The following is a 15,858-nucleotide window of genomic DNA, read 5'->3' on the forward strand; positions in this document are numbered from 1 at the left end:
GTTTTTTTTTCTTAAGTCTGGTTGCTATAATGCAAAATTGCAATGCTTTGCTGACCTCAGATAAAACAGCTAGAAATGTCGGTGTGTATTTCCATATATGATTTACTTTCTTCATAATGTAAGTAATAGAGATCACTTCTCAGTTTTTGAGGAGACAACTCATTTCAAAAGCAAAAAAAGAAAACATCGCTGTGCTGTGGCCACTAAATGGGCTTGAAAAAGAAATTTCTGCAATAAAGGCCTGGACTGTTCAGAAACAGCTCCCAGTGGAATGCAGCGTTCAAGATGGAAGCAAAGCTACACTCATAGAGGCTAATAACTTAAAGCCTTTACCATCTTCAGTAGATATGCTTTGAAGGAGCCTGGAGAATAGAGTGAAGTGATAAGGCTTTAGTCAAGGGAAAAAAAAAAGTGTCTTTTACATTTTACAACTTAATTGAAACAGGTAAAAGTATGATTATTTTTGTACTGTATATACTAGAAAGTCCCCTCCAGCAGCCTTTTCAGCCCTGCTTAATGTTATATGGTTATATGTTACATGGTCTCTCTGCATCGGGAGGCCTTCTCTGCTAAATCAAAGATAAAATAAAAAGAATAAAAAGTGAATGCTATTAAGGAAAAAGTTTGGCAAATCTGTAGATATAAAGAAAGCAATTACTGAGATTTTCTCTCAGCCTTCTTTTGAAACAAAGTTTAGAATTCATGAAACCACACATGGTTTCTTTTGGGTTCAGTTCACCTTTAACACTCCCTCAAAGTTGTTGTAAATTAGTGATTTGTACCACCTCAAATAATGTTAAATTAAGAAAGCTGATTGCTAAAACATTATTCCTCTATTAAGAAATGTGCACTAACTATTGCTGTACTTCCAAGAACAATATATTGTGGCTCATTTCCAACATGCCACATGAGCCACAGCCAATGGGACTGTTATGATTATCAAAAAGGTTAGAGAGAGTAAAAATAGTGACGTATACATCGATCCTCACAAGCTGTTCATGCAGCATGCCTATAAATGCTCTGATTAAATTACTTTAATTACTGAAACTTAAGATTCAATTAAATGAACTTATAATAAGATGCAATAAAATTAAACTGAGTCTTTCCTTGACATTTAAAACACAATATACATGTGAATCTCCATTTCAAGAGCAGACGTGTTTAAAGAGTAGTAATTATCCTTTATGAGATGGGATATTAAACCCATGAAATCTCAGTTTTTGTCAGAGAAATAACAGTCATTTCAATGGCAGCAATCAACACTGAAGTGCCAGCAGAGAGTGAACTTTCTCAGTAGTTTCTGGAGGCAGTCAGTTACCTCAAATGATATCATGAGTTAGCATAAATAGCAGAAACTTGGTGCACATGCTTACAGTTATTATACAGCATCAAATGAAAAATTCAGAAGTCATTAATTCATAAAGACGACTCCTTACAATTCCTACCCTGGAAGACCTAAGTAAATTTTAGATGTGACTTTGATAACTTTCAATAATGCTATACCACATGAAAATTGAGTTATAAACAGTTAGAACAGTAGTTACTGTGGGTGCTACAAATCAAAATCACCCACTGAGCACTTCAACCTTGAGCCAGACGTATAGCTGCTGAGGAGGCGACTGTATATCAAGTCTTTAGACTAAGAAAGGTAGAAATACCAGTTCTGAGAGCTGTCCAAAGGACAATCCACTGAGCTGAGTAGCTTATTCAAAACAGATGACCAATGAGTCACGAAAGGTAACATCTCACAGCTCTAGCCAACTCTGGATATATTTAGCACAACCTAAATATTTTACAGGGAGAATATTAGGCCCTGCCTTCTCTTAGGCTGCTTTAGAAAACAAAGGCAAGAGGCTTGCAAAGCACCATCAAGTATCACATATATTATTTTGTATGACATTATTATGCTCCTATTGAGACCCTATCAGCAGAATTATCTCTACATAGAATCGCAGAAAAAGATGCTCTTCTAATTTTGAAATTGACCGGGAGGGGGGGGAAGTCTCAGTGCGATTAGATTTTCATGTGGTGAGGACAATTCCATAAAGTTAAGGCCCCTTGTCATCTTTTGCAGTTTTTTAAAGAACAACTTGTAAACCAAAGCTGACAACTTGTGGCGCAGGTACCGTTCCAGACAACGTGACTTTTTGGGAGCATGCAAATCAAGCTTAAATGGCAAATTCTCTCCTACCAAATTTAAAGTAGGTTTAGGCTGCACTTTTAAGCCATGTATACACGGTAGGTCTAGCATACGTTTTAAGAACTTCTCGCACTCCTTCAGTTGGAACTAATTAGCCCATTGATGACGGTTTGGTTTTCTGAAATTCCCAAGGTGCCACCTACTGGTGCCAATAGTTATTTTTAACTTCAACTGGCAATACAAAGCAGACGATACATTGGGCTTTTTTAAAAGTATAAATAGCTAGCAGACAGACATGTAAAATTAACTCGTGGTAATTTCGATGAAGGCTCTTGAAACTAGGAAGCTGAATAATCACTAAGAGAGGAATGGGTACATTTTACTCCCCATAACCACAGAAAGTCATTTCAGTACTTTATACCAAATATATTCTTCTTCCACACATTATTTAAGTATTTTTTAACAAAATACAAAATTTTATAAGTAATTTCTAGTGATGAAATGCAGTACCAGCTGTGCAGGTAACTGACAGGCCTCACAGAGGCAAAATACTATGTGTGTGTTCCCCGTGCTTTCACAAGGGCGATGTATCATTCTGCAGAGTCACATTACTTCATACTTACATGCAAGACGAAACTTTGTCTTTAACAGTAGACAAATTTATATTTTTAAAATAATAACTGCTAAGACTCAACAGTTCCACAGCTTTGATGTTTAACTGCTTCTGAAGGAAGCCTTCTACCTTACAGACTACGAATATGCTGAAAATAACTTACCAAAATCCGTGTGATTACTCATCCAGCCAATTTCTTTCATAGACACCAGTGCCAACAATCCAGAGCCAACAAACGATCCAATCCCCGAAAAGAAAAAGAACAGACCCATAATAGCACTCTGCATAGATTTGGGAGCAGCTGAATATGCAAATTCTAGACCTGTATTAAAAGATAAAAAAAAAAAAAAGCTATTGGAAGAAACAATAGTAGTTCATTCTAGTTTCATCTTACAGGAGTTACAGATGAATACTACTTCTGGTATGTTAAAGACCTAAAACTAGCTTTGGATTTCAGGAGACAGGGAACTGAGCTGTGAATCCCTGTCGGTTCCCAGTTCCCTCTAATCACTTTATGGACCGACCCTGTTAACCCATTACATGGACAACATTTGAGACACGCACCTCGGTCTTATTAATATTACATGTGTAAAATCAAGAAATCTTCTGAGGCGGCATATTTGTTTTTCCATCTAAAATTATTCTCAAAGAAATTTATTAAACTAGCTCTAACCTGGCAAGTTCTAGGTTCCCCATTTCACTTGTTTCTGTATCGCATGTATGTTGTGCAGTATTTACAAAGCACGCGGCATTTCCTACCGAGAGCAAAGTACTTGGGAACTGAAGGTCACTCTTGCATTGACCATTAATATTTATTTCTCAGACTCAGTGTCTGCATCTCTGAATGTGCAGATAAATTAATTGTAGGTGGAAAGGTAGTAATTAGTTGTAATTCAATTTTGATCTAGAATTCTCCACGCTCATTGCTTGCTGGCCTATTCTTTTTAAGGCTTGCAGAAATGGGGCTTCAACTTTAAACTATCCTTACTCAAATGTCTACCAAAAAAACCAAGAAAAGATACCGGTGACATCAGTCTGTGCCACTGAAGTTTAGTACCAACAGAACACACTGGGTTAGGCTCTGCCTTGCAAAGACTAATGCCCATGATTAAGTCTCCTTTTTAGAATAATACTGCTGTCAAAAACCAAATGGGATTAGTCACAAGAAACAGTCAAACACTTTCTTTGCAGAGCTTTCTCTCTGACAGGTGAAATACTTGTTTCAAAACAGTCTGCTTTATACTGAAAATTAATGCTACCTCTTCTAATATTTTTCTTGCCAAAGAGAGCATTATAGACCTGAGAATGTCACAAACCTTATGTCCTGCATAATAAAGGCATGCTTTATTTTCACCATTACTAGTATTTGACTTTTGCTACTCCAGACAGAGTTTAATAGAAATACACTGGCATTTCTTTTCAAGACAAGGCTTAACACTTCAAGCCACGTAGGTCAATTTGCCTGTTGTGAGGGAGGAACTTTGTTCTTGTAAGAGAAACAGAACTGTATGTTCTGACCGATCTCACAGCATCCTGCACTGCCACCTGAGAGACCTCTGATTACCAACACACTGCTTCTCTTTTCCTTTGCAAAGCACGTTAGAGTGGGCCAACAGCAACTTGTCTGTGCTTCTAGAAGGGAACTGAAACATTCTTCGTGCAACTCAGCTGTGTGGGTTCCTGTAAATTCAGCCGTAGCGGGAGAATCGCTAGAGATGGAGACACATCTGCAAACAGGGGAGGGGGGGTGGGGGCAAATTTATATTTATTTTGAGAATTTAAAAATCAAATTCTTTTTCTAGCCTTTGCCACTAATTTAACAATTCAGATTTTTCAAGGAGTATTGATTTCGCCAATCTCACTTAAAGAGTTAAAAAAAAGTAGACTACTCTTGGGATACAGTAGCTTGTTTTTTACCACAGCTGCCCCACGTCTCCAGAGTATCAGTCACATTGTGGTCACTAGGCTTTTGTACGTTCTGTACAAGTTACGCTCAAGTATATCACAAGAAAGGATCTCGCCCGTTTCTTCTCTGTTCATTTTACAGATATACTGGATGCCAGTGTAACTGCTGGAAAAAGATCTTAAGGCTCAAAACAAAAACAGATATACCACTATGCACTTTTTGCAACAAAATAAGGCACGTTTCTAAGCTTGAATAATGTTTCCAGCAACCCTAATATTTAATCTGGCATAAAGGATATAAAATCTTTTCTTTGCCTTCAGAGATATTTTGCCTGCTGGCAGCCATTGATAACAATTTCATGCTACCTCAAACAAGCGGTTTTGAAATTAAACCCTCTAGTTGCTGTTGTCATGTGAGATTACGATTCCCAGTTAAATAAGGGTGCTTTAAGAGGATTGACAGAATAATACAAAAGATTAATACAATGTGTGTCATCTTTGTGAAGGTACCTCAAGTGTAACTAATGTGGCTTAATAAGAATGTGCTTAGTTTTACAGTAAACAAAAAAAAACCAAACTTATGTTTCTGCTCTTATGATATTTAGTCCCATTTTGTTCACAATAAACATTTCCAAACCACTATAGTTTTGTAACCATTAACACTTTTGCTTATTTTAAAGCTAAATTTCATAGCACAATAAATGCCTTGATCAACTTTTAGTATCAAATTGGTAAAGTACACTCTATTAAGTCTTGAGAGGCCTTCTTAAAGATACTAAGAATTCAGTTTAGATAACAATCAATCAGAAGGCAGGAAAAAAAAGCTTTGTAAAGCAAATCAAATGACAGCGTAATAGACAAAGCAATTAAAATCTGCATAGAATTTCTGGTTCAAAGAAGCATTTGCACGTTGCACCAACAACTTTTGAAGTTGTAAAGCTGTTGGTACAGACCCAAAAGTGCAGAACAGCAGGGCATTCACATAAGAATAGCGTGAGCCTGAAAGGCTTTACTTCTCACGAAGAAGTCCACTAAAGCAGTTGAAAAAACCAACCCTCAGTTTGGAGTTCAACAAAAAGAGAATGCATCAAGTCCTTGACCTTTCCACAAGATGCAGCTAGGTTTGTTTCCTTGCAAACACCTATAAACGAGGGACAGTGACTGACAGAGAAACAAGAATGTGTAAGAGGGAAGAAATGTATTTATTTTTGCACGAACTTTTGTATTTCTGGTAAGTCAGTCACCTGTTTGAGTTCAGATTTAATTGGCACAATCCCTAAGCTGTAACTAATGGTAAGTAATTCATTTTACTATTTTGATAAAAATGCTAAATACAGACTTAGTTTTAATAAGTAACTCAATTAAATAAGACTTCCATCATCAGATTTTCGTGTGTTAGGACTTGTGACGGCGACTGTTCACCCATAATGAAGTGTAATGTAATACAGGGCAGCATATGACTGCGCAGATACATGCTCTAGCAAAGGATGAATATTGCTTGCACAGCTAAAGCACTTTCCATTTAAGAATCTAAAGTGTTTAGCATCTTGAGTCTTAGTGTGCTTTAAAGATAATGAACTCTCCCCACATCTTACTAGTTGTTAATTGAAACAAATTAGTTCAAGGACTTGCCTATACATCTCCTGGGGGGAATGGGACCCTCATCAGATACCAGTGACCTCAGACCTTCAGCCATTCGGCACTTGCAGGCGCACTACAACACTGACTGCTGCAGTACGGAAAGTGAAGAACTAGGATCTCAGCTGGTACGATCCAGTAGGACCTTACGTCTGTTTGTGCTAGGTGCTGGTTTCCAGGTACATGCCGTGCATGCATAGAGCTGTTTGTTGGAGGACCCTGCGTTCACATTGCAAATGGGACACTCCCAGCAACAACCTGGTGAGAGACATCAGCCAACCACGTACCAGGACGGAAAGAACACACTAGGGGTGCATTTGAATTCATTCCGCAAAACTATAAATACACACCAGACAAAGCCATATCTAAAAAGAATTCCTCCAACATACGAAATAACTAAGGTAGAGTTTAACACGTGATGGATCTGTCTAACTCTTCCAGTAACGTGAATTCCCAGCTGGAACAAAAGCAAATGAGCAGATATGGGGGGGGGGGGGGGGAACCCCAAACCACCCAAACCCCACATTTTTTTCTACTCGCCAAGCAATCCAACTACCTTGTTTTATTTCCTAACAACTGTGATGACAGTAGAACACGTGTAACCAGAAACCTGATGGAGCAGAAGTTCTCAGTTCCACTAAGAGGGGAACAAATGGGCCATGTGACAGCTGGGGCTACCGCCAGCAAGATCTTACAGAATTAGAGAATCTCATTTTAACCCACTGTGCTTGCCCAGCATGAGGAATGAAAGTAACCTCCTACAGGGGAAATGAAATCAGGAAATTCTGTCATACGGAATCGAAGAAAAAGCTATATGTAATGCCGGTTTGAATGGATGATCTTTGAAGTTGAGTATTCTGAAACGGTATTTCAACGCATTAATAAGTAACTATAGTTAAGCAAGTACTATATGATTATTAAATCAAGCCACTGGAGGGGTTCCAATATATTACATCAGGTAGCTCTGCAATTTGATTTCAGTAGTATCAGAACAGCTACTTCTACGACCATGAAAGGTTTCAGTTACTGGTAGCTAAGCATCGCTCCCAAGCGCTAGATATGTAAACACTGTGCTAAGAGATTTACAACAGCATTTCACTTGTTTAATCATAGTAAACCAGTGTTAGGCATACCGCAGTGACAACAGAGAAATTGCCTGTGCTTTCTTCCTGCTAATGAGCCCTGCATGTACAGGAAACAGACCAGAAAATAAGATTTTATAGTCCTATTCACCCTCTCCTCCCACTTCACTTTCAGCTTAAAAAAATCAATATGATCACACAGCTGTCCACTACATCACACAGAACGGTATTAAGAAATTTCAGATCTCTTGCATTTTTCAAGAGAAGCAAGATTTCAACAGTGTTTCAGTTTGTCTAGTACCCCATTGAAGTACTAAAACAACTACAGAAAATCTGATCTATAAATAAAGCAGATAAAACTGTATTTAAAAAGCTGCTTCTTTATTCATATTCACAAAAATACCCTAGTTTAGTTTGAATGTCACATAACTTTTCTTATTTCAGAGATGTAAAAACTCAAGTAACACGAATTTAAACTGGTGATAAATCTTTCTAGATGGTTTACTTCTCCCTTTTCCCTCAGAAAGGGCTTTCCATTTACTAATTGACTTTCTAAACCGTGATCTCAGTTTTTAAGCCAAAAAAATTACAAAGCACAAATTTTGTTTGCAACACAGAGGAATATTCAGAGGAAACAATACTGCATTAAAACTATTCTTTAAAATACAATACTGAAAGAGTACATTGTTTTCCATTAGAGCTTGCAAATATTCAATGCTAACTGGAGGACACGCAAATATTTAAATATTGGTATGCTTGAAATTCCATCTTGAAAACATATTCGTATATAGCCAATTTCCAAATGTGAACCACAGTTGTGTGCTTTGCCACTTATACTAAGTTATGTTGTTTAATATTGTATTTGGGAACATTAGAGCTTATTTATAATGATTTGAGAAGTAAATATTCCTTTTCTAAGAATCCATCATTTACGATAGATAAGAAAGCAGATTTAAAACACACACAGACTCTTACCTGCTATACTTGCAAATATTTCACTGAATCCAATCAGCACATATTGAGGAATCTGCCACCATATTGGCAAATCTGCAGCATGGTATGTAACATTTCCAATTGTCTGATTAATTGTTTTAACCTTTACAATTTTCAGTCTGTTGCTTTCCAGAATTCCTACATGGAAGGGGGAAGGAAAAGAAAGATTGACCTAGGATGCAAACACTGTTTCTTCATATTGAGAATTAAATTATGATTCAGTCCTGCACTGCAATTCCAAATTATAAAACGGGAATATGTATTTCCTTATTTCCTAACATAAAGCATTTCAGACTACTTTTGCTATTGCTATTTCAAGACGTACAGTTGCTCCGCCACAGAATTAGTGATCATATTCAGTAGCAATATTACACAAATACTTAACCCTTTTCCAGGGTTAGCTGAGAACTTTCTCATACAAACTATGTTGGTTTTTAAAAAACAATCTCATTTTCACAAACTACTACTTTGCAGTATTGAACCATTGCATCTGCCACCACAGTATTAATGAAGTAGAAACCATTTTGCTTATTGAAATGGCTACACTAGTCCTGCAGAACTATGATAACCCTCTATGAATATAATCATGACATTTCTATGACACTTATCATCCCAAGAGATCCAAAAGCTCATTACAGCTTGATTTAAAAGCAATACGCTGCATAGAAAGCACTTCATGTAGAATGAAAAATACACAATAGTGTAAAATATAACAATTTTTAGCTTGCTCAACACAACAGTTTAGAGTAGAAAGTGCACATCAAATAATGCTGTAGGGTTTTTGTTGAAGTTGCCCAGATTAAAGGATTTGCCTCACTGTTACATAAAATGCACAGAATAGCTCACAGTTAATACAACTCCCTGCTTCACCCAGAGAGGGCTTCAATAAAAGAACCCTGAATATCCTTGGAAATAAGGTGAATTTATTCATCACCAATTCAGAGGAGCAAGGCTGAGTCAATGACATTACTTCCTATAATATACGTTACATACACATGGCCTCCCACTTAGTGCCTGCCAGTTTCAGTCTCTTTCTACTTACTGAGCCAAGATCTGACCTAATCTTGGGGCACAAAATATCACTCCTGTTACAAAAAAAAAAATTGCACAAGGCTTAGGTGGCAGATGCGATGCTTCATGGATATCATACCATGTACAAGTGATTAGATCTGCTTCCACACTTCTAGCCTTTTCTTTCCCAGAGGCAGCCAAAGGACGACATTCAATATGATGTTGACTGAAGTTATTGACACCACTTTTCATACAAACAAGCACAAGCAATTTCTGATGCGATACAATATCTGCTTTCCCGTTTCTTCCCAAATTTGTGACATACAAATCTCGAGGGGGCCAACCAGGTCACCATCTCTCTGCTAAGTGGTGTTCCAAGGGAAAGGGCTGATGTTTGCCAAAACCACCTCATACCCACAACATGCAGTTTCTTACTAGTCCTGGTCATGGCAAGAGACCCAAGCTGGGAAGAAAGCATGAGGAAAGCTCCCTGTAGTTCCCCTATATAGTCTGTAGGTGAGGCCATGACTAAACAAGAAGTTCTAGAAATAACATGTTTAAGAGTAACATCCTATTTCATCACAGTAGGGCGTTAGAGCTAGAGCTCTGACAACGAGGCGGAGGCAGCACACATTAACAAGTGACTTACGGAGTACTTTGAAAAGGATGGAAAGCTGCATTTGTATAACCCATGTTTACTCATTCATAGCATTTCAGAATCTACTCAAGTATGAAATCTCGCAACAGCTCTACAGTTTAATCTTCTGAGACAGATGAGTTGTAGAGGGGGAAAAGTTAGAATTACTCAAGCTTGTTTAAATACTACCTCAAGGCCCCAAAATGTTTCCTAAGAAGAGTGTTTTCCTTAAAAACACCTGTTTATGAGGTAAAGACTGTTCTGAACTTAGTACCTCTTAGTGCCAGGCCACCACATTTTCTCTACCTTCCACATGTCTTTTTAGGTGACCACTTACCCATTTTAAGTATATTTCTTTAGCTCTTCAGCCACCTCACTGCTCTCTGAACTATGAAAAGCTGATGTAATTAAAATAAAGCTGGATTTCTCAATGTTTTTGTTTTAATATAGCTGACAAACATTTTAGAGTGGAACTTAATGAAAATGTAAACAAAGCAGAACAGTCAGCTAAGAACTCAGCCATCATTTCATTCATATACATTCAAAACCAGATTACTGCACCTCAAAACATCTAGTGATCCTTAATGTGTTTGATACTCTTCACAATATAAGCAGACTGAGGAGGCATTTAGCCACAGAGGAGCATAACTACCGGATACCAAACTTTGCCATAAATTTATCTTCAAAGCCAGGTACTTCAGAATCTACAATCTATTGATTCTTTTGGACTTTGATAGACAACCTTCAAGTTTAATCTTACAGTTTTAGTAGTTAAAAGAATCTTAAGTTCTTGCTATAATCGTTTAAACTCTATAAATGAAGTAGATTTTCCAGTTGAATAACCTTAAATACCGCTACTCAGAATTTACGATAAAATGCATGAAGCACAGCAGATGTTCATTAAATCTAATCAGTTGTACTCTCACATAGTTTATAAGGTATTTAAAATAATCTAAATAATCTATTAGGCAGCCTAAGTAGTGTCCAGAATTAATGTCGGTTAGGTAAGTAAGTTAAAATGGACATATGGCACAAAGAAATCATTAAGATACTTCCAACATTGCAAGTTACGATATTAACATCTTCATACATTTTAAGATTTTAAACAGTATCTCTCTCTAAGACAGAAATGGATGGAAATAATGTTGTATTTTAATAATATTAAAATATGGCTTCTATAAATATCATTTAATGAGAAAATAAAAATTTTACGGAGCACAAAAACCAACCGAAGCTTTCCCACCTGCTAGAAATAAACAGAGTTTCCTCTGCCCCAAATTTGTCATAACTGAAGCTCCTAAATTCATGTCATGATTAAGGGATGTTAAGTTACTCCAAAAGGTTAAACTTTCCAACCAGATTGCAGATACCCACCCAAAGAATTCCCCTTCTCAGTTTCTTCTGTGGAAGAGTTAGGGGAGGATCAAACCAACAAAAAGCATGCATTACATTTGTAGGTGAACAGCAAACAAAGAAGCATCTGAAATGTTTAAGAATTCTGCTATATGAAACCATTCCCAACTCAGCTATCATAGCTCGATATGCTTTTTTCCCCCAGTACTAATAAAGACATATATTGCTGTTTTTGTGAGCCAGTAGGTTCTATTTAAAGAGCTGACATTTAAGTGTTTTACATCATCATCTTCTTTTGCTGGTAGCAGTGTCCTAAGTAACATGGAATAAGAGAAACATTCCTATTTTAAGTTTAAATGACTTTGCTTTAAGAACTTTCCTTGCCCACATACAAAGTGACCTTGGCCTAATAAGGTAATTATCTCTCTCATTGAGAGAAATCTTAATAGCCGTATAAAGTGTCCTTCCCTCTAAAATATAGGAGATTACAAGTGCTGAAATGAATTTATTTAATGCTATAATGCTTTATCAATATGTTCATTACAGTGATACTAGGTGAAGGCTATAGGTTCTATGAAGCATTGCTCAGAGATGTTCAGTTCCACATCAGCAGTGCTTAACAACTTTAAATCATCTCAAAGGCAGCTGATTTATCGTTCGAGCAGAGTTGCCATCTTTTTCCTTTCATGCTATGGCTAAGCTATTTTACACTACAGTAATTCCCAAACATTAGGGAACATTAAGGCAGGGGAGAAAAAAACCAAAGCAGGAGGAAACTCTTGTTCAGCCATAACCTAACTTTATTATTTCAGATAAAGGAAAGAGTTTTAGGTAAAATTTCACTTTTTTAATACTTGGAAGTCCAACTATATGAAGGAACATACTTATTTCTGAACTATTTTGTTTTTCAGGATAAAAAAATTTTCAACTTCAAGACAAACGGTTAATAAATCAGACAAGATGGACTTCCACATTAGCATCACGCTTATTTTAGGAGGACTAACGGCCTTATATCCAAATGCTGGACACTTTGTTCAGGCAACCCAAACCCTGATCATGACGCTAAGGTATTTGCTGAGAAATATAGTCAGAAAACAAATAGTTCTCCTCTACCAAGTGTACTAGAAAGTAACACTGTATGTGAAAACCTTAACTAACAAGTTGGTTTTAAAAGGTATACCTGAAGTATATTTGAGGCAGGAAAAATGGTCCAAAGTTTATTGCAAACATTCAAAACAGTTCAGTAAGTTTTGAATAAAATCTCCTTCATTGTGGGAAATGCGTCCATGCAGTTGCATTCTAACTGTCCCATGAAAACAACTGCTGCATAATCTTGAATTACAGATTCACGAAGGATTTTTAAAAATGCTGCTGCAAGTAGCTGAATAAATAGCTATAGATGTAGCTCTCAAAGTTGTTCTTACCTGCAGCAAACGCAGAACACATTACAAAGAACATTCCAACTGCAATCCTCTTCAGTGAGGATGGGAGCAAGCCATTCCTCTTTAGAATGGGGTCCACCAATTTATCTTTTAAAGGTATTAGGATCAGAATAAGCACTGCATCAAACATAGTCAACCAGGCTGCTGGAAACTGAAAGGATAGATGACTTAAGTTAGCAATTTCATACTTAAGGGTTGATTTTTATTATTATTTAACAAAGGAAAAATATTCTTCCACGAAACACTGAGATCCAAAACAAACCACAGTGCACTGATAGACGCTGGGAGAAGAAAAATAAGAGTGTGTAAAAGCTGAAGAAAACAAACACTCCGCTATTCAGGTTTCCATTTGGCAGTTCATAGTTCTGTTAGCTCAGAAACACAAATGGTTCCTCACCATGGCAACTCCAAGAGTGTTGCAAATTCTCACTTTCAAGATGCATCTCCAGCTATGCTGAGGTGGTGGTTGGGGTTTTTTGGGAGGGTGGGCCTGGGGTGTAGGTGCTTTCTCCTAGAACTGAAGAACCTCAAGTGTTTGTTCAGAGCAAAAACGTTCTTTCCACAAAAGCGGATAATACTGCACATAGTTCCAAGGAAAATGAGGAATAAGAAATTACTGGGCAGATGAAGAGAGTACTCCGAGAATACAAAATGTAGAGCTCAAAGATGTTTTGCCAAGGAGGTTTTTTTTTAAAAGATTTCTAAGTTTCAGAGGGCTCGTAGTTTAGATCCTTACTCTGATTTAAGTTTTGTTAAAACAAAAGTTTACTATCTAAAACTATATTAATTCCTGTTGAAATATGAGATGGCCATTAGCATTACTGCAACATCTGAGTTTTTCTGCATACATCCTGAAATAGGTTTAATGGAAAAAATCACTGCCCTTTGGGAGCTGATCTGCTTTTAAGGTTTTTTTAGTCATAGAACACTTGTCTGAGGAATGATTGATTATGCCACTCAAATCCAGTAACGAAAATTGTGCAGATTGTTTAAATGAGTACATCCCAAGACACATTTTTAAAAGCATTTGAAGTCTAATATTAATGACACTGAGGTCAGGAAGTGATTTAGTGCAATTAAATAGTCCCTACTATTGCGCTTCCAGTGATATACTCTGGTGTAACAGAATTAAAATTTTTTCCTACTTCAGTCATTAAAAATATTTAACAGCCAGGTTTTGTAGACCTTCTATTATTAGGCTTTGAACTTTCAGAAACATGCCACAGAACAGTTGAAACAGAGTTTTACTAATGTAATACAAAATCCAATTAAAATTAAATTACACTTATCAAATGAACAAAGAGTATTATGCAATACACGCATCCTTTCTTACTTCCAAGATTCAGTAACTGACAATAAGATTCCTGTCTACATGAATGAGACAATTTCTACCAAGCTTAATAATATTCAGCATCTGTTTGGGCTAACAAACCAAGACAGTACAGGAATATGTATAAAAATGTTCTGGTTTGGGGATATTTTTAAAAATTGCATTTAGAAGAGTGTGATACTGTACTATGCATCACAATGACTCTTTGACCCAAAATACAAGCACTGCTGGAACGGAATGTTTTGGATGCAGGTTCAGTTTTTGACCCTGAACTGTTTCTGTGTGTGTAGAAACTCAGGGTTAGAATAAATGAATACTTTCTAGAGATTATCCGGGACGACCATGGGGCCTGTGACAGTCTAAAGCTACAGCCACAGTAACAGGAAGATAACCACATTCCCTTAGGGATACAAATCTCAACCACGGCAACCCGCCCAATAACCCAAGCCCTCAGCCTCTCTCACGCGTTGGGCGCGCGCTCCTCATTGCGGGCGAGACCCCTATTTCACTGATCGGTTGTAATCACCCCAGTACGGCTGAGATTATCACAAACTGCAAAACCAAGAGTTAGCAAAACGTGAACCTTTACTTCTTCATAATCAAAGCAGGAGTTTGCGCCAAGAGCACCAAAGTCTTTGACATCAAGCCATATCTGTATTAGGCTTCGTCAAGATCTCCAACTAGCATTAGCTGATGTACGAGGCACATTGTTAGCACTCTCTGCAGGCAGACATGTTGTAACAACAGTCATTAAAAATGCTATTGCTTTCTTGCTCTGCACTACAGTTGTCATTGCAGTTCTCCAAAGAACCCAGGCAGGTGCTGTCTCGTTCGCAGTTTGCCAACCCCAAGAATTTATGATGACAATGGTAAAACTGAATCCATCATAACCTCCCCTTAGTGTTTTCCAGGCATTTCAAGACCATGGATTTGAGAATGGAATAAACTGGTTTGGTTTTATGAAAATATTCAGCAGTTTGATACACAGGATTACATAATTGCTCCCCAACCTTCACAGACTTCACTTGACTGAGCTAGTCAAATTCTTGCTTACTTTGAAGTATTTAGCAAAACTTTAAAACGATCAGTTTCCGTCCCTCTCCCATGCGCCTTTTTGTTTGCTTCAATATCACACCAGCATTAACCCCTGTAACAGTTGTACAAGGACTGATTTGTGTAATTAGTCAGGCATGTAGGAATTTTTTGTCATTGCTAAATTTGATAAGAAAGACGAGAAGTAACAAATGCCTCTGGAGCTGCTGGATTTCATATGATCAATTAATTGGGGTTTGGGGTTTTTTTTGTTTAAAATGTATGCTTTTCCATTTTCTACTCTATCAGGAGCCTGCAAATTAAAAGGGCACACACATATTTCACCCTTTTTGTATCAAGAGAAAGATAAGTCTTTATTAGTATTTGGGCAGAGGTGCCTAGAAGAGCTTAAGGAAGACCTAGACCTGATGAGGTACAATGCTGCTCATGTAAGATGTTATATTACTGCTCCTTTTCTTAATTACCTCAAATCACTTCCATTTGGAGAAACCAAAGGAGTCAGAATTGCTTTCAGAGATACTGCCCACATAATGTAGATTGCAGGCCAGCATCCTTCAGGTAGACCACGTACCAAGGAAGATAGCAAAAATCACATTAACTTATTTGACTTTTGCTGTTAGATCACAGCAAAGTATTTCAAAATAAAACAAGAACACCACCA

At 37.2% G+C, this 15,858-nt stretch overlaps 1 protein-coding gene across 1 annotated transcript in view; it reads right to left on the reverse strand.

Annotated features, from left to right (window-relative positions):
- SLC15A4 (solute carrier family 15 member 4) overlaps positions 1 to 15,858 on the reverse strand; it is a 30,672-nt gene that overhangs the window by 1,843 nt on the left and 12,971 nt on the right. Inside the window, exons 5-7 of the mRNA XM_009507959.2 lie at positions 12,797 to 12,965; positions 8,354 to 8,509; positions 2,917 to 3,075 (exon numbers count right to left, since the gene is read on the reverse strand). Of these exons, the coding sequence (XP_009506254.2) occupies positions 2,917 to 3,075; positions 8,354 to 8,509; positions 12,797 to 12,965 (484 nt within the window). The remainder of the gene's footprint in view (positions 1 to 2,916; positions 3,076 to 8,353; positions 8,510 to 12,796; positions 12,966 to 15,858) is intronic.

This window comes from Phalacrocorax carbo, chromosome 15 (assembly GCF_963921805.1).
Source record: "Phalacrocorax carbo chromosome 15, bPhaCar2.1, whole genome shotgun sequence".
NCBI classification, from domain to species: domain Eukaryota; kingdom Metazoa; phylum Chordata; class Aves; order Suliformes; family Phalacrocoracidae; genus Phalacrocorax; species Phalacrocorax carbo.